At 35.1% G+C, this 26,329-nt stretch overlaps 2 protein-coding genes and 2 long non-coding RNA genes across 4 annotated transcripts; 1 reads left to right on the top strand and 3 right to left on the bottom strand.

Moving 5' to 3' along the window:
* Positions 1–1,242: 1,242 nt before the first annotated feature.
* LOC103337799 (uncharacterized) lies at positions 1,243–5,666 on the bottom strand. Its single transcript, XM_089041830.1, has 7 exons — positions 5,232–5,666; positions 5,061–5,111; positions 4,900–4,982; positions 2,831–2,878; positions 2,299–2,343; positions 1,931–2,025; positions 1,243–1,701 (listed from the first exon to the last, which is right to left on the bottom strand). Exons 1-7 carry the CDS (start codon positions 5,584–5,586, stop codon positions 1,422–1,424), a joined length of 957 nt encoding a protein of 318 aa, XP_088897956.1. The 5' UTR covers positions 5,587–5,666; the 3' UTR covers positions 1,243–1,421.
* A 4,214-nt stretch (positions 5,667–9,880) lies between these two features.
* On the bottom strand, positions 9,881–10,594 carry LOC148915283 (uncharacterized). Its single transcript, XM_089041870.1, has 2 exons — positions 10,334–10,594; positions 9,881–10,246 (listed from the first exon to the last, which is right to left on the bottom strand). The coding sequence occupies exons 1-2, from the start codon at positions 10,592–10,594 to the stop codon at positions 9,881–9,883; spliced, it is 627 nt and encodes a 208-aa protein (XP_088897996.1).
* Positions 10,595–14,156: 3,562 nt separating this feature from the next.
* Positions 14,157–15,803, top strand: LOC148915282 (uncharacterized). The gene is made up of 2 exons (XR_016128475.1): positions 14,157–14,354; positions 14,463–15,803. It is a non-coding gene; the product is annotated as an uncharacterized LOC148915282 (long non-coding RNA).
* A 4,787-nt stretch (positions 15,804–20,590) lies between these two features.
* LOC148915281 (uncharacterized) lies at positions 20,591–24,846 on the bottom strand. The gene is made up of 4 exons (XR_016128420.1): positions 21,609–24,846; positions 21,366–21,538; positions 21,135–21,278; positions 20,591–21,047 (listed from the first exon to the last, which is right to left on the bottom strand). It is a non-coding gene; the product is annotated as an uncharacterized LOC148915281 (long non-coding RNA).
* Positions 24,847–26,329: the final 1,483 nt, after the last annotated feature.

The raw sequence follows: 26,329 nt of genomic DNA, 5'->3' as shown, positions 1-26,329 counted from the left end.
CTTAGTGTGATGAAGATATGTTGGAAGGTATTTTTCATGCATCTTATTTTAATTATGATTTTTTGATGGTGAAACTTTGTGTTAATTCTTTTAAGTGTTGTGTAGGTTGCTTTGTTGAGGCTTTTGGAAGAATGGATGCAACAGATTTTTTGCAAGAATGTTATCTTTATGTGTATTTTTGTGATGGGTTGTAATCTTTAATTTCATAAGTTTAATTTGGATTGCTTGCTATATTTGTGTATTATTTTTTGTAATGGTTTGTAAGATATTATATTTCCTTTCCTTGGTTGGTTGGTTGAATGTGTGAATGTGAGATTCATTTAGTTGTTTAGAAATTTAGATTGGAATGATGGATTTTTATAGTTTGAATTTGCATAATTTCAGGTTTTGAAAGAAAAGTCAAAAGTGATTTGGGCTTGTTCATAAGAACTTATTAGGTTTGGGCAATTTGACAACAAAAAAAGGGGTTTTGGCTGAAAGTAAATTTGATTTGGGCTATTTTTTGCTGAAAGTAAATATGATTTGGGCTTCTGAAAATAGTAAAATTGGGCTCAAGCCCAAACCGATCACAATACAAAACCAACCCGAGAATCGAGGCCCATTTGCGGTTTGGCTCAATTTCGGGTTTTACCCTAAACTTGATCCAACTTGAGAATCGAGCTCTCCATCGGTTTGGCCCGCGAATCGGCCAAAATTAGACCCGACCCAAACCGTGCCCAGGGCTAGTATTTTGTTATTTCGGTTGCTTACTTCTGTTTGTGTTTTGGTGCATTTTCTAGCGTTGTAATGAAATTCTCACTTGATAAAAAAAAAATTATAATAAATAAATAATAAATTTTTTAATGAACTGTGCAAGTGCAGTAGATGAGCTCGACTGGGTTAGGAGAACAATACCGTAATTTTAAAATCCTATATAAGCTGGTGAGTTTTGGGCTTGTTTCTCAAAATTTGATGTAAAAGGGCATAACCGGAATGTAAAATATGTATAATAGGATAGTTGTAAATTTTTGGGGTTTTTTTTTTTTTTTTTTTTTTTTTTGTGCGTTTATAAGAATCCAATGGTTTTGAGTTATGTAACGAAGAGATCAATTTGTAGGGTTTCTGGGAGTTAGTATGGAATTGTAAATGTCTTACAAAATGAGTATGAAATTAAAATTGACACCATACTCTAGGGGTTTTGTAGTCTGTCCCAAAATTTGATACTTCTGCTAAGAAGAGTTTCCCAGAACTGTTCAAACAATAGGAAGACAAAAAAAGCCAAACATATCATAATTATACCACAGCAGTCAACATACAACAATTACCTAAATGACAGTCAAGCATAAGGTAATTATCCAAATTCCAAATTCAGCACCACACAAGTCTAAACTAAACCATATATAAAATAATATCAGGCAACTTAACATACAAGTGCCTCTAACTCATTTCTCATCCATTTCATGCTTTAACCATTCCAACTTGGATTCACGACCTTCCAATTTAGAAAATCTCTCTCTGTTCTCTTGACATAAAAGCATCCCCTTTACAAAAGCCCACATCCCAAAACGGCATGTTGCTGCATTAGTCGATCCCTGAAGATTCGACAACACTCCAGGCAGTGATGTTTCAGGAAACCTACTTGGAAGTACCTGAACAAGTCCTCCATCATTCTCATCTTTCTTACCTTGTCTTCTCCTTTTCCTTTTCTTCATCCCAGACGGGCTTTACATACATTGAGTAGGAAGTACACCATATGAGAAAAATTCAACAATAGGGTCAGTTTAGTAACTTACTATATCATTCATCCATATATCAGAAAGAATTAAAAAAACACATAGAAAGATCACATTTATTGAAACCTCAGACTTCAACAATCATGAACCTTAATATATGACTCCACTCACAAATACACAAAATCCCGAAAAAGTAGATTAACAGGGAGAAGAATTACTTGTAGACATTTTCAAGTCTTTTTTTCCAGTGTCTGGCTGAAGCACCGGCAAGCTCATCTACCCGTTCCCCCTTTAGATAGCAATGGAACGTTGGCTGCAGCAAAACACACACATCAGCAGAGTAATCTTCCATTTAAGATTAAATCAGGGCTGAAATATATTCCCTCAGCTTGAACAAACCGCTTAGCCCATTTTCCAGGATAAGAATAGCTTGTTTATAATTTTCTAAATTATTAATGAGAATATGATAAGAAATACAAGCCAAATTTGGAACTAGTCTGAAAACGTGAAACACATGTGAAATTACATCACTGAACTAAGTGCAGATATTTACATTCAAACAAAATAGAAGGATCAAATCATTTACCGTCTTGTGAATTTCCAACTTGTCCAATGAGGATTCAGGGGCTTTCTATAGATAGAATAAACAACATCAGGTCTACTAATTCAGAAGCATAACAAAAAATAATACTGTGATTCATCTATGAGCTACTGCACGGCGGATCATAATTAGAATAGGGAAAACAAATTACTGCATCAGCGAGCGATGAATGCATAGCTAATGAAAAATATATTTGTTTTATCGTGTAGATGATTAAGTTATCATTCACCCACTATGCCTTGTTGCACATTTCATTTCAACTGTTCAGTATTCGAAAAATATAATTTTGATTACTTCACAGTATCATGGACTGTCGAATATGAAAAGTGAAGTGTAGGCAAATCTTCCCTGGAATCCCAACAATATTTCTATTGTTATTACAAAAGTATAGGCAACATCTTCCCTGGAATCCCAACCAATTTAAGATGAAAAGTGAAGTGTAGTGATGTATTGACCTTATCTGTTTGACTAAAGTAACCTTCTAATAAAAACAAAATAGAAGGATCGGATCATTTACCCTTTTGTGAGAAATTCCAAATATGTCCAATGGGCATTTAGGGCCATTCTGTAGATACAATAAACAACATTAGGTCATTAATTTAGAGACACAACAAAATATAATATCATGATTCTTCTATAAGCAACTGCATGAAGGATCTTAATTAGAGTATGGAAAATAATAATAATAATGCATGACATGGGCAAGGGAATAATGCATAGCTAATGGAAAAGACATATGTGTTATCATGTACCCAAACTTGAACTTGAACTTTCCTCCTGCATCATTCTCCCTGGTTGCAGTATGCTCGACTTCAGTTTGACATGTTGAAGTAGAATGATCTTAAGTTGGTTGCCAAGTTGACCATCTGTGCCTAGTACACAGGATCTCCCAACACATAAGAACATGGTGGAGGATGCTCTGATACCAAACTAATGTAGAACAGTAAGGGAAGATAGGAAGAAATGAAAGATCCTGACTAACTCCGGCCTTTGGCATCACACCAAAGGTTTTAAGTTGAGAAATTAGATAAATTCCAGCATCACACGAAGGTGCCTTGGAATCACTCCAAGACAACCTGTGCCTCACACAAGTGGAAATTCACAAGGACTTTTTTTTCCTTTCACCAACTCTGATTTTATGCTTACAAAATAGCCCCTTTTTATAGGGTAATTGGTACATGAATCTGGAAAGATCCACGTTAACACACTAGGTAATTCTAAAGACATTTATTACACCTAATACATTAATCATGTGACATAGGGAGACTCAAAGACAGTAAACCTTAGAAAATTGCATTTATTACATAGGAAAGAAACTAGAAAGAATTCCATTTATTAAACTTGAACTTTGGTCCTGCATCATTCTCCCTCGAGTTTGACATTGAGGTCGTTGATGCAGAATACGTAGGACCTAAATTGATTAGTTTCCTAGTTTATTTGTTAGTTTCCTAGATTCTCTAGTTTTCCAGTTTCCTAGTTTAGGATTTCTGTTTTAGCAAGGGATTTTTATCCTATTATCTCTAGGTTCTAGTTTGCTATAAATACCCTCATGTAGTTCTTTAAAATTCAGATTTGGATGTTGAATAAACCCTCTCTTAAAACTCCCTGATTTCTGTCCTTTCTTCTTGGTTCTCTGATTTCTGTCCTTTCTGTCGTCTATTGAATCTATCTTTTCTTCTCCTCCACCTCTATATTCTTCTCGGTCTTACTGTTTCAAGTGTTTAATCATACTCCTAGGGCCTGTGCTACATCAGTAGCAGAGTGATCTTAAGTTGGTTGCCAAGTTGACCATCTGCCCCTAGTTCCCAGGATCTCCCACCATGTAAGAACATGGTGGAGGATGCTCTGAAACCAAACTGATGTAGAACAGTAAGGGAAGATAGGATTTGTGGGTCTATATTTGTATTCTTGTCTATAGTGATGTATTCATGCTATCAATTTTATTTCAGAAACTTCCTCTATATCCAATCAATCAAAGAAAAATATATTTTTTCTCAAAGACAATGAAATGGTTCATAAAACCAAACATCCCACAAGAAAAACAAAACAAGATGTAATTGTCAACAAAATCTTTTCACATGCATTGTTCCAACATTTCAATGATCTCATACGAGTAAACAGTATACCAAGATTAGATTAATGATTTTCGCATCTTGTTCAAATGCTTCCTTCAACTTATGCAGTGCTTTTTTAATCATTAAATCCATATTACAGGTTCCAAGCCAAACTTATCCCTCAGCCCAAACAATCTGAGTTTGGTTGTGGTACTTTCAAAGGAGAGAACAACGTTTTATATCAAACAGTATACCATGCTGCACAAGAAGTACACGCCTGGGAGTAAGAAAATTACCAAACTACTGTTTCCAATAAACCATAAACCAATTCAAAATTTAAAAAATTACAGTAATTTATTAAACTTCAGACCCATAACTGGATTACACGACTGAGAACACTTGCGTTTGTTTTGACCTAATCTTAAAGATGGGATTCATAAAATTCACAATAAAACTACATGCACACTGTCTAAATTTTTTTAAAAAATAAAATTAATCCAAGTTGAAGGAAGACCATATTAAAATTACACACCTTATCCATGTAAACCTTATACATTGTTATATGTCGGAATTGCTCACACAACTCATCAAAGATTGGAGTTATCCACTTACGGGCTGCACAAGAAGAGAGCAATTTATTGCAAATGACTTGATTGATGAAAGTAAATTCATTGATTAGAAGTCAGAACTTACTAGCCGGGCACCCGGGTGCAGTGTAGTAGAAAACCGCAGACAAACTATCATCTATGACAAGGAATTAAAAATAAATTAAATTAAATTAAAAATCCACAACAAAACTTAATTTCCTATTTTGAATATTTGTAAAATTAAGAGGGGATGAGGTTGGTGGAGAAATTGGCATACTTTTAACTTTTTCAAGTGCTTCATAATGCATGCTGAGAGTCTCAATGACGAATAGGTTTGAGGGACGTGAAAGTAAATTTTTTGAATCTGAATCTGAATCTGACTCTGACTCTGAGAGTGAGAATGAGGATGAGGAGAGGCATCGTCGCTGTCGCTGAAATTGAAGGTTTGGGGTGTGAATGGAATCATGGGAGAAGGGTTTGGAAGCGGAACGAACATCGATTGTCTGTGGGGAAGATGGTCTGGTATTTCGTACTGAAGTTAGGTTTTGGATGGATTTTTGGTGAAGATGATGAAGAAGACCTGCTGCACACGGGTTGTTGCGATTGCCAAAAACCCCCAAATTCCTCGCCATTTTCGTCTGTCTCACTTCGCTTCTCTTCTTTTGGGTCCTCTCTCCCGCTTGGCTTCTTTTCGGTTGTTTTATGTACGATTACACCTTTAGACTATCTCCAGTGTTAGGGTTAAACTCAAATTTCTACCTTACAAAATACAACTATTTATGTATTTTCATGACTCAAAATTTTTTCCTACAACTTTCAGACTCATAATTGAGTCTGCAACTTTATTAAATTATTTAAGAATGATTAACCCCTAATTTTTTTTTTGGTTAATTTTTCTTGACATTATTTTTTATTTAATACTCGTGATTTAATTTTCTAAATATTTTAACCTAAAAAAATTAAAATTCCAAAACATAATAGAATTTTACTTTAAAATAAAAACAAGTACAATACCATACGTATGCCCGGAATAATTCGAACCCTTCATTGAAGCCATTGCCATAATTTTCTTCCATGTTTACTTTTACTTTTACTTTATTGGATTCATTTATCCTCATTCAATAATGTTCTGAACTTTTGCCCACCTCCACTTGTGTTCTTCAATTATTTTCTGAACTCTTTCTCATCCCATATTGTCATGTTTCAATTATGTTTTGAATCATTGCTCAACTTTGTCCATCTCACTTTATTGGATACCCTTATCTTTCCTTATCTTTTCCTATCTTCTTCGACCAAAAAAATCTTTTCCTATCTTGTCTTGTTTCAATCACGTTATGAACCATTGCTCATCTTTGTTCATCTCACTTTATTGGATTCTCTTATCTTTCCCTATCTTTTCCCATCTTCATTCAATTATTTTCAAACGTGTAGGTCATCTCATTCTCTTGTCTATTTAATAAGCGTTATTCTACTAAATTGACCACACAATCTCCTTTAATTCTCCTTCTTGCAATGAATTCACATGGGAAGGCTATACAAAATTTCTTCAATGATGATTTTGATGATGATGACCTTCATTAACAGAAGGTTGCAATGGCTGTTCAACACCATACATTTTTGCTGGAGCAATATGCTCAACAATCCAAACATGGTGGTTTTGTTGCAGGCCGTGAATACAAGAATCGGAAGAGAGAAAAACATCATAAGAGTCTCATGGAGGACTACTTCATGAAAGACCACTTTATCCCTAGTGGACTTTCGCAGGCGGTTCCACATGAGGAGAGCTTTTCTATCGCATCTTGAATGATGTTGTTGCACATGAGCCATACTTACCTAGAAGATAGACGCTTGTGGACGACAAAGTCTATCTCCAGAGCAAAAGCTGACAGCCGTTTTTCGAATGCTTTCATATGGATGCTTGGTAAACTCCACCGACATGTATTGTAGATTGGGTGAATATACAGCCCTTGAATGTTTGCGAAAGTTTTGTTTTGTTATTGAAGCCATGTATGGTCAGTGGTACCTCTGTTCCCCAAATCCCGCAGACTTCTGAGCTCTTGCACAAGGCTAGTCGTAGAGGATTCCCATGCATGTTAGGCAGTCTTGACTGCATGTGATGAGTCGATTTTATATTATATATTTAACCTCATTTTCAGTATATTTTGGTTAATATTTTGGAAGAATTTTGATACTTTGAATTATATTTCCAATATAGGACTTTCGACTCTCTCTGGAGCAAAACATAAACAAATGGACGAATTTTAGAGTAATTCCAGTTGGAGAACGTACGTGAGTCACTTAGCTTGATCGTATCAAAATATCAGACTTTTCCACTAAGCGATGATTTCCTGGTGAATAAATGAAGGAGCGATGTGCAGTGCTAGAATAGTGACGTTTTGGGCTTGTATTGCGTTTTTGGAGCCTAAGATGACCTCAGATGGGTTCGTGGTCTTCTGGAGAAGTATTTGGAATATTTTTATCTTTAAAATGAGCTATCTTGGGCCAGATTTGGAGTAGATTTGAGACCAAAACATGGCTGGGCAGATTGTGGGCAGATTCTCCTAATCCAATTTGGACTTTATTTCCTAGTCTTATTTTATTTTAACTTAGTTTCCTTGTGGGGATTGGGTAGCTAGGTTTTATGGGGTATTTAAGCTCCTTTTCACAGCAATTTAGGGGACTCCCTTTTGACTTCTTTTTGGTTTTTGGAGCAAGTGCTAGGGTTTTGGATTTTCGCGACTTTCAGGTGTTTTCATTCTTATTCTTCTTAATGATATTTTCTTGGATTTCAATTATGAGTATGCGTAACTAAATCTCTTTTGCTAGGGCGGCGCCTTAGCATGAATATGTAGTTTTATTAATTTGCTTATGAATGGATGCATGTTTGCTTTGAATTATTAATCACTGTGTTTAAAACTATCTATCTATTTTAATGACTGATCACCATTAGGATTTGTACACAAGTAATTTGATGCAATTTCTGTTGGAACATCACCCTGAAATTGAGGAGGGCTTCTTGTGATTAGTAATTGTAAGTTCACTTAAGGCGAACATCACGCTCTTAAGGGTTGCATGGTTTTTCAAAGGGTTTTCACAAAGCTTAATGAGTCTTGCATGTTTATATTTGATCTAAACATCACAGACGGATTGCATGTTAGATATACGTTTTCGCTTGAACATCACAAGGAAAATATGCATTAGGAAAACCTAACCTTTAAAGCATATATGTGGAAATTCATAAGTAATTGATAGAATTGCATAGGATTGCGACGGTGTTGGCTAAACCCTAGTTTTCTCTAAATTGTTAGTCTTTAAAAAGAAATCGTTTTTCTTCTTTGCTGTTATTATTTCCCAACTTTCAGATTTCTTTTACTGTTAGTTTAATCTTTTCAAATTCATAAACTTCAAATCTTTGATAAAATCTGTTTTAGTTATTAATTAAGAGTTAGTTTAATTACAGATTAGTCAAACAATCTTTGGGGACAACGACCTTGCATGAGCATCTATACTACAATAGCCTTGTATTCTTACAAGTATTTTACGTGGTTTTAACCCTGTTTGCACAGGTACTAAAATTCCTATCAGCATGCATTGGGAATGGAAGAACTGCCCCACTGCTTGGGCAGGCTAGTTTACCGGCTACAAGCATAAGCCAACTTTCGTTCTAGAGGTAGTAGTCTCGTATGACACTTGGATATGGCATGCCTTTTTTGGAGTTGCCGGATCGAACAACGATATCAACATTCTAGCTCGTTCCCCATTGTTCAATGATGTAGTGAATGAAGTGCCTTCCCATATGCAATATGTTGTCAATGGAAATGAATATAATTTGGATTATTACTTGGCTAATGGTATCCATTGGTTAAGACGAATTCCCAACCGGATACTCCAAAAAAAAGACTATTTCCCCAAAAACAATAGGCTTATAGGAAGGATGTCGAAAGAGCCTTCGAATACTTCAGGCTCAATGGGAAATTGTTAGGGGACCTGCACGTATGTGGCGCAAAGAACAACATCATTCAATCATGATGATATGCATAATATTGCACAACATGATTGTTGAGGATGAGTATGAGGATCTAGATATAGAATTTGATGATGAAGACAATTGTCCACGAACATCTACAAGAGCAAGAGCAAGAGCAAGAGCAAGACTTGCTTATGAGCTTGAGCCAACTATCACATACGATATAAACCGAGACAGACAAACTATCTCAGACTACATGGTCCGTCATAATAGAGCTCGTACTTCACAAGTGCATCGCAATCTAAGAAATGATTTGATCAACCACATTTGGAGATGCGAATGAGAGGGGCAATGAGCTATGTTGTGTATTTAAATTATGTTGTGTGTTTAAATTATGTAAGTGTGTTTAAATTATGTAAGTGTGTTTAAATGATGTTGTGTGTTTAAATTATGTAAGTGTGTTTAAATTATCTATGCATGTTTAAATTATGTTGTGTGTTTAAATTATAAAAGTGGTTGTGTGATTTTAATGAATTATATGGTTTGTCATTGAATTTAAAAAAAAACTAATCATGGAAAAAAAAAACGACAATCATAAAAAAAAAAAGATAAACGATAATTATAAATAAAAATAAACAACAATTACAAATAAAGATAAACGATAATTAAAAATAATGATAAGCAACAATTAGAAATAAAGATAAACGACAATTATAAATAAAGATAAAAAACAATTACAAATAAACGTAAATTAATAACCACTACGTGGAGGGCTTGGATAATAGTCTCCAGATTTGTTTTCGGGATTGTAGGGGGAACTTGTATTCATTTGGGCCTCAATAATTTCGTCTTGCTTATTCCCCCAATATTTTTTTCTTTCTTGGAGTAAATTTGGATAGGTCCATGGACATTATCCTCTATTCATTGGCCCTCTTATCTTGTTGGATTTGATATGCATGTTACTCTTGTAGGAGCTCTAACTTTCGCTTCTTATCCTCGTTTGCCTCATTTCCTTGATGAACCAATTCAGACAAGAACTTACCACTTTGGTTGAGATAACTTTCAACACATTTCCCTTTATTTTTTTCATCCTTCTGTTTATCTCTTCCTAACAGCCTTGGAGTGGGCATGACCACATCATCTTCATCTTCCTCCAAATTGACTGTATTGCCACTATGAGAAGAATCTTTGAATGTTTGTGTGAGAGATTCACATAGGTCGTTCCATTTTGGGCAATTTTTTAAGATTTGCCAAGCATGATACAACTTGAAAGGCCTATTCAGAGGTTTATTATCATTCAAGAAAAGTGTTTTTCCATTCATATCCTACCCATGAAATAAAATAAAAATCAAGTTAATAATTGAAAACAATTAAAATTATAAATTTAAGCATTGAAAAAAATGGGTACTCACCACATCTTCAAGATTGGAGCCACTCACATGCCTTGCATTGGCCTTTGTTATACATGTCTTCCAAAGCGAACATTGTTGGTTGATGATCTTGAACCGAGAAACAATAGCTTGCGGTGATCGTACCCCGGCTCCGCTCATGCCCGGATCATTTTCCAAAAAAATTTCATACACACGCAACCAAAATGAGTCGTTTGATTGATTCATGCCAATAGCCCCATCTTCAAAGACAGAAACCCACCTTCTTTGGGGTTTTGGGGCCATTCTCAACAAGAATAAATGTAGAATGAAAAATTATAACAAAGGGAGAAAGGAAAAAAAATATTTTTTGGTGGATTATTTACCAAATGAATGGCTATTTATAGAGTTTGGAATTGAGGTTGGATCTGACTTAGATTAATTATAAATATTAATTTGACCGTTGGATTTAAATTTAAGCCGTTGGATGTGAAATTTTACCGTTGATATTGCCTAAAATGAATTAGAATCGTTAATTTTATAGCTGTTGGAATATATTTAAAAAAACAGCATAACATATTATTTGAAAAAGTAGCTGTTGGCAATCAATAAAGGAATGGGAATCTGCTTTTCCCACTTGTCAGTGGGCCCAGCATCAATTGGCCATCACGTGGGCTTCCAGATTCAATAAAAAAATTAAAGCAGATTTTGGGCCCACGAATTTATCAGTCAAGATAAATCGATCGAATTCCAGTCCAGTTTTGAGATTTCTCAAATTTTCAACCCCAAAAGTACATGAGTTGGAGAAGCTTTTTGGAGGCTAAACTCAAAATTTGAGTTTCCAGCCCTTGGGTTGGAGATGGTCTTAGTCACTCTTTTTTTAAGCTTTTACAATTACTTACACACTTTTAAATTTGTTAGTTCTACCATTACCCTCCGTTTAGATGAATAAATTGAAAATTACATAGAATTCTAAAATGACGGAATTTATATTTCCATCATTTCAATTTCCGGCAATTAAAGATTTCAGTGTTTAGATTTATATATGTCAAATTGTAAATGACACTATAGAAATTGTGAAATGACACATATTTTGATGAAAATTAAACTTGGAAATTTGATGCTCCAATTTCCACAATTTTTTTTCTGCGTCATTTAATAAATTCCGCTATTAAGTTACCAAATGAGGGAATTGTTAATTTCTCCTCTTAAATTCCTGACTTTTAGCCAAATTCTGAGTGATTTTCCATTATCCAAACGGAGGGTTCAGGTTTTCGTCGGATCTCTCTATAGTTTCCTAGGCACTAATATTTTTTTTTAACTAACTTCTCCGCACGCGCTTCCACACCTATGAGATGCTTTTTTTTAAAAAAAAAAATTTATTTTATTTTAGAATTAGAAAAGATAATGGGTAATTGTGTTTCATAAAAATAGGATCCATTATCTTTTTTTTCTTTTAATTTTAATTTTTTTAATATGAAAAAGTGTGAATTTACCATATTATCATTATTTAATTAATAATTTTAATTCTTAATGTTTGTATTAACCAATGACATTTTCTGATATTTTAAATGTTTTACTATTCTTTGTAGTTTGCTCTATATATAGATAGATTAATGAAAATATAAATAAAATGTTTTAAAAATCAAAATGTAAATTAAAAATAAATCTCTCCTTGTCTCCCTCTATCACGATTTCTTCTCCCCACACTCAAATATCTTCCCAGCGAAGATGCTTGTGGGAGTAGTAATATCTTATCCGAATATTTTATCAGAAAATCTCATCCGAAAATATTGTCCAAATTAATTGTTTAGGTAAACAAATTTGTTAAAAAAACAAAAAAATTGAATAGTACCCCCGTTTGTCATGGCAACTGCTGGAACTTAAACTTATTATTTGCAAAGGCAGACACTATTCCGTGAATAGTGTCAGCCTTAGCCCCCCCTCTTGCCATGGCAACATTCTCACTGCTGGAAGTGCCCTAAGTGTTCATCTTAAGAATACATAATATATTATGTGTGGAATCATTTGATATCTGTTTACTTTTATGTATGTGTTCTTGTTCACTCTTGGTTTATCGGATTATATCTTTCTGAGGTTCCCCCGGTCTCCTTTAGTTAGTATACACACCTTTACTTGTGGTTCAGATTGTTTTAGGTGTTAACAAAATCATTAGTAATAAGCGTATAGTGATTTTCGTGGCCTCTCTCTCTCTCTCTCTATATATATATATCTTTTCTGCTTTTTTCTGGCAAAAGACGAAAGTAGCTACTCTGTTCCGCGTATGAAGACTCATAAATGGAAGATTTTTGTAATTTATGAAATGAAATCACACTACAAAAAAAAGGTTCATTACCACCAAATTTTTCCGAGGGCTCCCAAATTCCCTCAAAAAGTGTTTTTTCCGAAAAAATGTTATCCGTTGGAAATATGTCATGGAACTGAATTTATTTCCGACAAAGGAACGACTCGAAAAAGTCTCTATGGTCGTCGGAAATGTAATTTATTTGGCGGGAAAACTTGGCGCCAACTTTATTAACGACAAAAATTATGTTTGTCGGAAATAAGATGATTATTTTCGAGGGAATTCTCATCTCGTCGTCATTGTTTGACTATTTCCGAGAAGAAATATGTCCGCTCGGTGATGCTGTTATATTTACGACCAAACACATCCTCATCAGTAATAGTTGTGCTTGTTTCTGAGGGCATATTCGCTTTTGTCGGAATAATATAACTATTTTCGAGGGCAACATAGGGTTGTCGGTAATAATATTTCTATTTTACAAGGGGAATTAGCAGCCGTGAAAATTATTATCTTAAAAAATTTATAACAAATTAAATAAAAAATAAGAAAATACACCGAAAAAAGCTATGCATTCCTTACAACAAATCCTTCGATTTTAAAGGTCTAAAATCATGATTCTACATAATTGAGGGATCAAAGAAGCAAGAGTGTTAGCTTATCAAACGTTAATTAGCGTTTGGTGTGTTTACAAACTAATTAAAGTTTTTGTTGTCACTTTGAAATTTTATAAGTAAAAGTAATATTTTCAAAGCTTTAGGACGAAAAGAATGTCACTAGGAGTTCATATGAATTTTCAATGGATTTTTCAAATTTTTAATGTATTTATTATGATTTATAGGTGTGAAATCATATAAAATCCATATTAAACTGAATTGAGTGACAAGTCGCAACTTCTTACAGTGTGCTTTTTCTGGTGATGTGTGTCATCATACCACAGCTCCACACGTCATTTTTCTTACTTTTTTGTTGTTTATCTTAAAAAATTCATAGATTAAATAAAAATTTGAAAAATACAACGAACAAAGATACACACTCCTTATGACAAATCCTTTAATTTTAGAAGTCTAAAATTATGATTCCACATAATTGAGTTCAAAGTAATTGGATCAAAGAAGCAAGAGCATTAGGTTATCAAATATTAACTAGTGTTTGGTTTGCTTACAATCTAATTTGAGTTTTGGTTGTCATTTTGAATTTTTATAAGTAAAAATAATATTTTCCAAGCTTTAGGATGAGGAGAATGTCACTAGAACTTCGTAGGAATTTTTGGTGAATTTTTTGGATTTTTAATGTATTTATTATGATTTTTAGGAGTGAAATCATATAAAATTTACATTAAACCAAATTTATGGACACGTGGCAGCTTCTCACAGGCGCCACCTATCCTTTTTCTTCCTTTTTTATTTGTTGCCAATTTCTGCCCAATTTTGTTTTCCTATGGCGCTTTTTTTTTTCCACGAAAATTCTAATTTAGCGCTTTACCCAAACCCTAAAATTCCCACACCCACTCTCAATCGCCTCTCGCACTGCCTCCCTATGTCTCTCTGTCTCGTTCTATCTCTTTCGGCCTCTCTTCCTCTTTCGCTCAAGATTAGCCAGCAATCTCAACACTCCCTCTCGTCATCTCTCTCTCTCTCTCTCTCTCTCTTAGTCTCTCTGTCTTTGATTCTATCTCTTTTTACCCAAACCCTCACTTCCTTTCTCTCATCTACAAACTCTCCAACTCTCACAAATATCTGAGTCCAACCCCAAAATAGCAAGGTTGTATATGCACCCTCCCTATCTTTCGTCTATCAATGAGCATGACTTGGAGAAGTGATTTTTTTTCCTTTCTATATATATCTGAATTTGGTTTTTTCTGAGTTTCAGGTTTCGATTTTTCCTTGATTTTGGTATAAATTCGTCCGTTTGAGTCTTGGAAAAAGGTAAATTAAATTTTGTAATTCAGTTCGCTGCTTCATTTGCTTTAATTTTGTTAATTGTTAATTGGTTTTTTTTTAATGTGTTGTTCTGTTTTTCATTTGAGAGACTCTTTCTATTGCTATAGGCCACAAAAGATGTCAAGAACAGGTACTGATAAATATTGTGTTGGTGAAAGAATGTTGGATTGTCAATAATTTTGGTTGTCCTAACTTTTTTTCGATGCCATTGTTTTCTTTAATTGAATACGAAAGATGAAGCTGTAGAACTCTAGTAGATAATGGTAAATTGGTGTATGAACGACTGACAAATGAAGCACGTGAGATAGTTGGGATATCTCTTTATAGGCTTTGTTTTATGATTTGAGTGCTGCTGTATTTTAGTTTTCATTTTGGCTGCTGTCATGTTATATTATAATGTTTAGCCCTGTTTTGCAGTCTTAGTTGATATGCTGGTTAGACTAGTAAACAACTTTTTTCTCTTTGTCAAAAGGTTTGCAAGGATCTCTCAATATGGGAGGATATATATTATTCTCTTTTCTTTTTATCTTACACAGTAGTGCACTTAAAAGACTTTTGTAGACTTGTCTCTCTTACACTAGCACATGTTCTCTTACACTAACAGTGTGTTTCTGGAATGCTATAATATTGTTGTTTTGTTGATCGATACAGGTTAGTGACATGAGGAGCACTCTGTGATTACCATGTTATTTCTTCAACGGTTCTTCTATTCTATGTGTACTCTTTTATTATTATTTAACTAGTTTTGTTGCCTCAGTTCTTTATTTGATCCATTTTGTCATGTTTTAGGTATGTTATTAAACTCTTAATCATTTTTTTAACCTCATAAAGATCAATTTGTGATTATCATGATTAAAATCTTGAGTTTAAGTTTGAAATAACATTGAAATAAGAAGCCACTTTCTGTTATGTGTAAAATTTTGTTCAATCACTTGTGTCTTTATTTCAGTTAAGGCATGTGTTATGTTTTTTGATTCCTCATAATATTTTTTTTCATCCAAAAGAATATTTATATGTTTTCAATTCAGGATCATAACTATTTGTATGTAGGTGTGCTTGAATCATGGGATAAGGTTTTGCATTTCTAGGAAGCCATATTTACATACAAGTCACAGGAAGACCTGAAAGCTGCATTCAAACACCTTATTCGGTTGGAAGTGGGCTTCGAGGACCATTGATATAGGATATATCTTAGGATTGTAATGAGTTTTTGGAATTTGTTACATTGGTCTTTTACTAATAATAATATATATTATTTTTCGTGCAACAATTTCTCATTGGAAATCTTTTATATATTTCTTTTACAAAATATTTGTACATTCCGACGACTTTTTACTCTTGATAATTGCTATAAATGTCGTCAGAAAAACATTTTTTTCGACGCACTTCCATGTTGGAAATGCACAATTCCGAGAAATTATATTCATCACAAATAATAATTTAGGGTCGGAAATATTATTTACGGCAAATAGTCATTGGTCGAAAAACAAAAGATCTCGATAAATAATTATTTCCGACAGTTGCATAATTATTTGTGACCAGAGTTATGGTTGGAAATGAATTTGTATCATTGTTTTGAAAATGCATTTTCGACAGAAATTTAAGCAATATCGATGAAATATGGGCGTCGAAAATACATTATTTCCGACGGAGTGGTTGGAAAAAAACTATTTGCAACCAACGTTTTTTCGACGACTTCCGACGGCAATTTGCCGTCAAAAAAGGGTATTTTCGACTACAAAACACCTTTTCCGACCATAAATCACCCTCGCTAAAGGCATTCTTTTTTGTAGTGTCAGTAACTGATAGACCTGTTTAATACAACATTAATTAAGTTTATCCTCACCCTATTGAGGTTGTGGTATTTTGTCGGAAGTACATGTTTTTTTAAATTGATTAATTTTATAATTCTTGATGTTTATCTTATGATTTGCCCCCTTTGGATTCTCCATAGAGAACATCTTTGGAGAGGAATGACAGAAGGGATGACGACGAGTTTCCACTGACTTGTCCATGTTGTATAGACTTGGATTTTCTGGCATATGCCATTGTTGGTGGAAGGATACTTGTAGCTTCAGAAGGTAGAGATGATAATATTGTTGGATATGCATGGTGTTTTTGTTGTGCAGTGGGGATGATAAGTGAAGGATTTGAAGTTGAAGTTGCAAAATGTTTGGTGGGGCACTTTATCCATGGGAGAAGAAATCTGGGTGGGGAATGAAATCGGGTAGGGGAAGAAATCTGGGTGGGGGAAGAAATCGGGATAGAGGGAGAGGAGAGAGAAAGAGAGAGAGAGGGAAATCTTTTAGAGTAATGCTATTTAGACACATAAAATTGACCACATTAGCTGACCACCTTACGTGGCAGCTGATGTGGTCATACCATGTCAATTAATGAATATTATTATGCGAATTTTTTATTTATTTCTTTTTTAATCATTATTAAAAACAAAAAATAAAAGTGAAAAAGGCGAAGACGGCAACAACAACAACGTTGATGGGTAAGGTGGAGACGTAGTGCAAGAAGGCGAAGACGTCGGTGTAGTGGGACGTAGAGAACTTCCAGATCCCCAAGGTCTGCAATACCCATACCATCGCCCAGAACAGTAGTTCTGCACTCATCAAGATGAAGAAGAAATGAGTGCTAGAGACGAAGAGTCCAAGGATGCTGGGGTTTTTTATTTTTTATTTTTAATAATTATTTTTTATAAAAGAAAGAAATAAAAATAAAATCCACATGACAATTTTATTAATTGACATGGCATGACCACATCAGATGGTGTAGCAAATAATCATAAAGTTGTTTGTAGTATGGTGGATAAGGTGTTGGAGAGAAATGAAAGTGGAAAGGGTTCAAAAATCCCTTTGTGTGTGTGTGCTGAGTCTCCATTTCCTTATATTTTTTAGTGGGTTGGCAGGTATTACATGGTTGACATGAGCCATTTCCTTAAATGATTTAAGTATGATTTTGGCTATATTTGATACTTTTTATAAAAACTGAGGTTTATGAATTTTGTCTATAAACGATAAAAGAGTCAAGTTCCTCCAAAATCAGGAGTTGAATTCTTGATTTTGTGTGGTCCCACTCGCATTTTAATTCCTCAATGTGATGTAAACACATGAATATATTCAACTACTTAATTTGATTCCGATTGCGAATTAATAAACATGCCATTAACGCATTAAACTACATCGGCTAACTCTTCTAAATACATGGATTAAATTGGCCAAATTGAAAAACAAGGACTAAATTGGAGACACATGATAACCTAAGAGACTCTTTTGAGTGTCACTGAAACCAAATGAAAATAAGGGTATTAAATACGTGGCATACCTCACAGCCATTGGCGGATCTACATAGACGCAAGGAGGTGCAACTGTATCTCCTCAAAAATCACTTGGAGAAGCTGGAAATGCCCTCTGCACATCGCCCACCATTGCTCGATTAAGTGCTCCAAAGAAGCTCTTTTGCTGCAAGCAAGGTTACTTGGGTTTATTTTATTTTTTAAATTAAAAAAAGAAGTGATATGTCAAAAATGCATAGTTTTGTCCAAGTGAAAACAAAAATAATAATAATAATAAAATAAAAAGAAAGGGCTAACCTCAAATGAGTTTCAATTGAAATTAGATATCCCAAATAAACCATATCATCCCCAACTCTTAACCTTACCCCTCCACACCTGAACCACCATTACCCACACCGCCCAACTCCCCAACCACATTCTTTTTTTCTCAATCCTCCTTTGCCTCCATCATCCATTAGCTTTTCTCTGTGCTTTTTTCATTATCATTGACTATCTCTCACTCTCTCAAATTGGTACAAGTAAATTCCATTACATTCATTCAGCAACGAAACCCTGAAAGGATCTCTCTCCCTCTTTGTATTCTTTGATTCATTTGGTAGAAACCCATTTGTTTTTAGAGGCAAAAGAAGGGTTGTGAAGTGGGCATAAGCCATGGCAGCTCCTAAACCAGAAAAGATAAGCCATCCACCAATGGACCAACCCTCCACAATTTGTTTGGAAAATTAATTTCTCTCTCAAATTTCAAAGTAATTTCTCTTTATGCTTTAATTAATTAAGATGGATTGTTGGGTTTTGGTTAATTGATTGAGCTTTTGTTTTGGTTTATGTATAGATTTTTTTGAATTTATTTATTTGTATATATTTTTAGTTTTTAATTAATTAATAAAGATTGTTGTGGTTTGATTAAATGATTAATATGGTGAATTGGTTAATATCTTAATGTTGTGTTTATTTGTATCAATTAACATGGTGAATTGGTTAATATGATTAATATAGTGTTTTTAGCCTTTTAAATATCGTTTAAATTATCAGGTTATTTGGTTGTTTTTGTTTTGTTAAGCTTTTAGCCTTTGAAATATTGCCCCTTCCTTGAAAAATTTATAGGTCCGCCGCTGCTCTCAGCCATTAGATTGTCTTCGATGGTGTTGATAAAGTCTAATATAATATGGCAGACAATATCCCCAGTAGAGCATCAAAATCCTACATCGGTTAATTGGTGGGTGGATAAGGCATCCACATAGTAGAATTCTTTGTAGGGTTAGAGAAATTATAGAATGGTACCATAGCACCACGTCAGCTGGTGATACTTCCATTCAAAATTATCATTAACACCCACCTCTCCCCTCAAGCTTTCATATTTGATGACAATCTGAAAAATAGTAGTAAACAAATGAGTGAGACCTTCAAAAAGGGAAAATATAATTGGGTCTTGGGGTAGCCATCGAAAGGGTGAGAATGAAGGATTCATATATGATTAAGCTGTTGAAGTGCATCAGAAGGGGTAGAGAGTGTGGGAGGGGGCGGCGACCAAGGGAGGCAGGGCGAGGTAGGACACAAGGTCAAGGTAGGTGGTTCTTTTTATGATCTGTTATTTTTTTTAATTGGGTAAATTACTCAATGGGTCCTCAAACTTATACGCGATTTACATTGTGGTCCCTCAATTAAATTATTCATTCAAATGGTCCATAAACTCTATATTAATCACCCCATTGATCCTACCGTTACATTCTGTCAATGTTGCCTTCAAATTTAAGGATAAAACCGTCCAAATTTGCAAAATAGCCAGCTCTTTAAGCGACAAAGACGCCATTTTGGGATCCACCTTCTTCATGGGTTCCCCAAATTGAAACCTAAAGTACACAAAATCAACAACGGTTGCAATGTTTGAAAGTTCAGCAGATTCAACTCGATCCAATCGGTGTTGCTTTTGTGGGATGAAGAGTAAACGGTGCATTTCATGGACAGATCTGAACCCAGGAAGAAGGTTTAAGGCATGCAACCAAAATCGAGTAAGATAGAGTAAGGGTTTTGTTATGTTTAAGTGAAGAATTGAATGGTGTTCTGGGGCTTTGATCGTGTGTAACAAATGATGTGCAGAATAACCAAACAAGACGTCATTTCTTTGAATGGATGGATAATGAAACATGTCCAATAAGAAAGGAAGTGCTTCCTAGATTGCTTAGAAGACTCAGAGGTATGGAGGAAGAAATTAGAGCAAGAGATGAGCAAGTGAGATTAATGGAAGAAGAGAAGAAAAAATTGGAAGAGAAAGTGGGTGTTCTTATTGAAGGAAAAAAGGAATTGGAATGGAGTAGACAGAGACAATTGAAACTAGGGTTTGCTTTGATCCTTTCATAGTGTTTGTTTGTAATTGTGGTGATGAGTAGGAAGATTTAGCTATGAATGTTAGGTTTGTAATGCCCTTTTAGGTTTGTAGTGTGGTGTTTGTTAGCTATGAATGTAATGTGGTTTTTGTTAGCTATGAAAGTAATGTGGTGTATTTTAGGCATGACCCAAAACCAATTTCATAACCAAAAATCACTCCAATTCCATAAACGAAAACCAAGTCCATAACCAAAACCAAATCCATAACCAAAACCAATCCCATAACCAAAAACCAATTCCATAACCAAATTGCACAGCGTAAACCAATTCCATTACCGAAAAAGCAGAGTTTAACTCTAATACACAAGTTGTGATTCCACAAAATTACATCCTAAATTACTAAACCTAAACCAAAATGCAAAGTTTAACTATAATCCACAAGCTGTGATTCCACAAAATTACATCCCAAATTACAGAACCAAAACCAAAAGGCAGAGTGTAACTCTAATCCAAAAGATGTGAATCCACAAAATAACATCCCAAAAGCTGTGATCCTATTGTTTGTACTGTAAGCCAAAATGCAGTGCCTTTACATAACCAAAATGCATATTCTAAACAAAATCCACATCCCAAATTACACAAAATATATATGATTCCCCTGCCTTGTGAATGATTATGGTTGTGATAGAACTTGTGTAGGCCTTTTGAATGTTCCTCCTCTAATAGCAGCCCTTTTGAATGTGCCCCCTCTAATAGTTGGAATTTTGAATATGGAACCAAGTTTGGTATGACACAGGTTGAAGATGGATTTGAGTTCTCTTATGTAGGTGTAGCTGACTGTGACAATAGTATATTTGCCCTTCCTCTTCCCATACCTCTTGTCACCTAAAGAAAGATGACGAATATAAGTTCGCAACTACATTGCAAATATGTGAGTCAGCATATTTTAAAAATAAACCTTAAACAACATACACTTTATTGTGAAGAAGTAGAAACTTCAGTTGCAACAGCTGGAGCCTCATTGGCTCTTCCTCTTCCTCTTCCTCTTCCTATGGCCAACCCTCTTCCCATATATCTTACCATACTTCTTGGCCAACCTTTTATACATCTTGCCATCTAAACAAAGAGGACCAAATAAGTTTGCAACTAAATTGCAGATTTGTGAGATAGCATATTTGAAGAAAAATACCCCAAAAAACGTACACTTGTTGTGAAGAAGTAGCAAATTCAGTTGCAACTTCTTGAGCCTCATTGGCTATTCCTCATCCTCATCCTCTGCCCCTTCCTCTAACTGTTCCTCTCCCACTTACTGATGCAATTGCTGTTAATGTGCTTGGCTCAATTTGGACCTCTTTTTGGGCAGAAGATGCATTTGCCTACAAAAGCATAAGGAATTATTAGTTCCAAAACATGTAATAACTCTAAAATTGCAGAATAAATAATTACCTGTTGATTTTCAGAGTTCTGTCTGTCACAAGTTGCCTTATTATGGTCACTTTGACCACATCTCGTACATGTGATCTGAATAAAAATTCTTATGAGCTTGGCTCGCGGTTGAACATTATCTGGAGTCATTGGATGTGGTGGGGGGTGGTGGTGGTATCAGAATTTCAGCAGGTTCTTTGGTCCTACTTTTTTTTGGCCTTCTTGAATGTACCCTAACACTTGGGGGATGTATTGGAAGATGCCCAGATTTAGCCCACTGATCCATTGAAGGGATAGGGTGAATCATTGGTTCATATGACTTCATATAAGTTGCAGGCTTGTAACATTGATCCACATAATCAATGGGGCTTTCATCCCTTTGAAAAGTTGCAGAAATTGCATATCTGCACGGTATCCCATATAAATCCCACCTCCTACAAGAACATGTCCTTGCCCTAAAATTCACAACAAATTCTCCACCATACATGTGCGTCACTTGATATGTTTGCAAGCCAGCCAGTCGAGGAATGCATGTGGAGGCATCTAACTTGTTCTTCTCAATTATCTTGAAGATTCTTGGTCCAACTGGATGTTTCCATTTTGGACATGCAACCATTCTATTTGCCATCCTAAGCATCACAAAGACTCTTATCCTATCCAAGCAAATCAAAATGGACTGATCTCTTGCATCTACAATTGCTGAATTGAAACTTTCACAAATATTGTTCAACAACATATCACACTTAAACCGTGTATGAAAGTGAGATTTGCTCCAATTCTTTACAGGTCTCTTACTGAGCCATTTCCACACTTCCTCATCCTCTTGTTTCATATTATCCATTTATGCTTCCCACCAAGGGATAGTTGTGGCTCTTGCTGTAGCAAACAATATGTGTTTTAGAGCAAAACCAGAGTGTGAAGATCTAAATTTATTATATAAGTGTCTAACACATATCGTGTGCTCTACAGTTGGAAGTACAGTCTCAATTGCAGGTATGAGTCCCTTTTGATTGTCACTAATGAACACATATGACAAACCATTTGTAATATTTAGATCTTCAATCAACAGCCTAAGAAACCAGATCCATGATTGTTTGCTCTCGATCTCAACAATTGTATAAGCAATTGGGAAACTGCCATGCCATCCACCCCAACTGCTGTCAAAATATGACTAGGATAAGGACCTTTTACGTGGTACCCATCAACACCAATAACTAGTCTGCATCCATCTAAAAACCATTGCCTACAACCAGCCAAGCAAACATACATCCTTAGAAAGATAGCTTGGCCCCCTACTTGTTCAGTTTTAATTACAATTGTCCTTCCTTTATTTGCCTTATTCAATTCCTCTGTACAATCCCTTAACCTAGCATATTGTTCTATGTAACTCCCTTCAAAACATCCTCTTGCAATGATTTCACATCCAAGTCTGCGTCTCTCTTCAGCTTCTTAGAATACTTGTTGCAAAGCCACTTGGATGAGGCATACTTCAACTTGTCGACCCTCCCACAAGTGTGTTCTAGGCTCATAGTTTTGATTACAAATGTCGATTCACTCTTATCAATCTTTGAAGCATATAAATAAAATGGACATTTCAATCCTCCCATGCATATTGCCTAGAGCCTCCTTTTGTCGTTTATTTTCAATTTTATCAACTTACCATGTATAATTGCATACTCCTCCACAGCTTCTTTCAATACCATTTTGTTTGCAAATCGCATTCCCATCCTAAACTCTGGATTCCATAAATCCACCTCTCTTCTATACTCCTTCAACTTTGGCAATTCTTTTTTTCTTTCTTTTGCCAAATCTGATGTGTTAGCACCATCTGATGATACGTCTCCTGGAGCTTCATAAGTAGGCCCAACATTCTCATGTCCATTGGGCTGAATAGTAAGTCCAACATTCTCATGTGCATTGGGGTCAATAGTAGGCTGAACATTCTCACCTGCATTGGGCTGAGCATTCTCACCTGCATTGGGCTCAATAGTAGGCCCAACGTTCTCACATGCATTGGGCTCACCACTTGGCCCCCTAACTACCACGTTCTTAGCTACAAGCACCTCATCTTCTTATTCACTAAATTCATAATCACTAACCACAAATTCTTCATCATTTTCCTCATTTTCCCCTTCATTTCCAACTTGTACATCTGCATCTGCATCGTCTTGTTCACTAAATGTAGGCCACGTCACACTCTTACCATAATTTTCTACATCTGCATCATAGTTATATTCTGCACCATCCAAACAAGGCCACACAGCATATGCTTGACTCCCAAGCCCATTACCATTTGAATTTTCCAAATCTATATAGTACAACACAAGTACCCTATTACATGGCATGCATCCAACAATTTCAACTATTTTAGCATTAGAGGTAATAGCCTTTCTATACCAAATATCCATAGTTTGCTCATTTTTCGAAACATCTATTGTATACCTTTACTTTTTCCATATCTTCCTTAAATTCAACAATGAAAGAAAGTTATCAACATTATTATCTAAATAACAGACCTCACCACCCGTATAAACCCCATTTTCAAACATACCCTCATGGTGTAGTTCAAGAGTGACTCTGTCAGAGATAGCTGCAAAAAATACACATGAAATTCAGAGTTAGCTGCACACACATCTCCTTTATCTAATGCTACAGGTTTAGGGTTTTCATTTATTTACAGTTTCACTCAATGCACAATAGTGACTTTGGTGTGAAGCTGACAACGAAGGGACCACACTAAACAGAAAAACCTATACTTTGCAGTCAATGCCAGCATAAAGGAAACAAAATGCCAAAGAATCTTTTAAACATAAAGAAACTGACATTAGACCACACACTTGCGAACAAAAAGCATCAACTTGCAAAACACGATGAATATAAAATGCAGACAGAGAATCCTTTACCGTATTTGGGATTCTCTCCACCCCAACGGAACTCAAACTCCATCAATGACGTGCGTCCACAATCCCAGAAATCCAGAAAATCTAGAAGATCCCCAAATAGGAACCCTAACCCAAAATCTCTGCTATTGGCTTCGCACCTACTTTTCCACAAACTGAAGATGACGGTTTTGGAGAATCAGAGAAGACAATCATAGCCTTTTGAGGTTTAAAAAGATGAATATACCCTTTTAGGTTTAAAAGACGCATATACCCATCCTAGACCCTGCCACTAGCGTTGACTTGACAAAAACTCACAAAAAATGTAACAGTAGGATCAATGGAGTGATTAATATAGAATTTATAGATAATTTAAACGAATAATTTAATTGAGTGACCAAAATGTAAATCACATATAAGTTTGAAGACCATTTCAGTAATTTACCCTTTTTAGTTTTATTTCAAAAGGTTATAATTGAGTTTTATGTCAAGCTGTAAAATAAAGTTTTAATTGTTTTTAAAAATGACACATGGTAAATTTTAAATGGAAGTATCATTGGCTGATGTGGTAATACAGTACCATTCTATAATCTCCCGTAGTGTTGTGGGCAATTCAGAAAAAAAAAGGGGGGAAAAAAGCGAGAGACTGAGAACCAGAAAATAAAAAGGAAGAAGAAAAAGGGAATCGAGTGAGACAAAAATGGCGAGGAAGTCAGGGGTTTTGATACGACATTTGTTTGGCAATTGGAGCAACCCCTGTGCAGGTCTTCTTCATCATCGTCGCAAGCTTCTTCCTATTTCCATCCAAACCCTAACCCTATCTTCAATCCATAGTCTAACACCACGTTTACCTTCCCCTTGCAAATTACCTTTGTCCTCCCCAAACCTTCATTTTATGCGACGCTCCGATGAAGGTATCCCCTTTTTCTCTTCCACTTTATGCTTCTGCTTCAAATTTTGTTGTTGCACTGACTCACCTGTTTTTACAGGTCTTGTATTTTCAAGCCCCGCAAATATGGTAATCATTTCGAACAAGGACGACTATGACAGGGCAATTAAACAAGTTACAGGTAATATTTTTCTATTTTGATGATGCCGATTACATTTTATGTTGGTTTATACTAGATTGAAGTGGTGTTTGTTTGGATTGGGAAAGAAAAGTTGGGACAAACAGCACTTTTCTGTAATTTAATAAGGGCCTCGCCTACTCAATGGCCTCCTGCTTTACACGCAGACGTAGTGAAGGGATGGAAATGGCAAATCCAAAATCCAACTTGGCGGCCATAATTAAACTTGAACCGAACCGATTAAATAGTACTAATTTCGATTCTGTTTTGAGATGAAAACCAAATCGAACCAGATCCCGCCCACCCTTAGTAGCCACAATGGCTATAAAGTTACTAACAGTTGGGTTTTAATTCAATCAACTCACATTGAATATTCACAAGTGGGCCATGTTAAAGAAAAAAAAAAGTACGGTTACAATACAAGCTACAGACATAGAGCATGAAATACGGTTACAATACAAGTACAGAGTTTTATGAAATAATGTGATATGTTTTATGAAATAATATTTTATTTTATTTTATTTTACATATGTTATGGATTAGTTAATTTTTTCAACATCGATACATGCAAAATTTGTACCAAATCCCACATGCTTAGCTCTTGAGTTATACAAAACAAAATAGTCTAGATATCAATAATGGAAACAAAAACAAAAACTGTAAATAAAAACAGAAATTGCAAACAAAAACAAAAAATGAAAACCAAAAAATTCATACCAACAGCTAGTAAAAATAGCCAAAACCAATAAAATCATATCATTGTTACAAAAAAATAATAGTTTTCCTCTTTCCGTAA

Source organism: Prunus mume, linkage group LG7 (genome assembly GCF_029339155.1).
Source record: "Prunus mume cultivar Tortuosa linkage group LG7, ASM2933915v1, whole genome shotgun sequence".
Classification (NCBI taxonomy): Eukaryota; Viridiplantae; Streptophyta; class Magnoliopsida; order Rosales; family Rosaceae; genus Prunus; species Prunus mume.
This window is presented reverse-complemented; position numbering and strand designations above follow the sequence as displayed.

Excerpts from the sequence above, each read along its gene's own strand:
- LOC103337799 (XM_089041830.1), bottom strand. The coding sequence starts at position 5,586 with ATGGCGAGGAATTTGGGGGTTTTTGGCAATCGCAACAACCCGTGTGCA. Across the intron at positions 2,344-2,830 it reads TTGGAATTTCTCACAAAAGG|AAAGCCCCTGAATCCTCATT; the intron begins GTAAATGATCCG and ends TTCTATCTATAG. Across the intron at positions 1,702-1,930 it reads AGACTTGAAAATGTCTACAA|CCCGTCTGGGATGAAGAAAA; the intron begins GTAATTCTTCTC and ends ATGTATGTAAAG.
- LOC148915283 (XM_089041870.1), bottom strand. The coding sequence starts at position 10,594 with ATGGCCCCAAAACCCCAAAGAAGGTGGGTTTCTGTCTTTGAAGATGGG. Across the intron at positions 10,247-10,333 it reads GCTCCAATCTTGAAGATGTG|GATATGAATGGAAAAACACT; the intron begins GTGAGTACCCAT and ends TTTCATGGGTAG.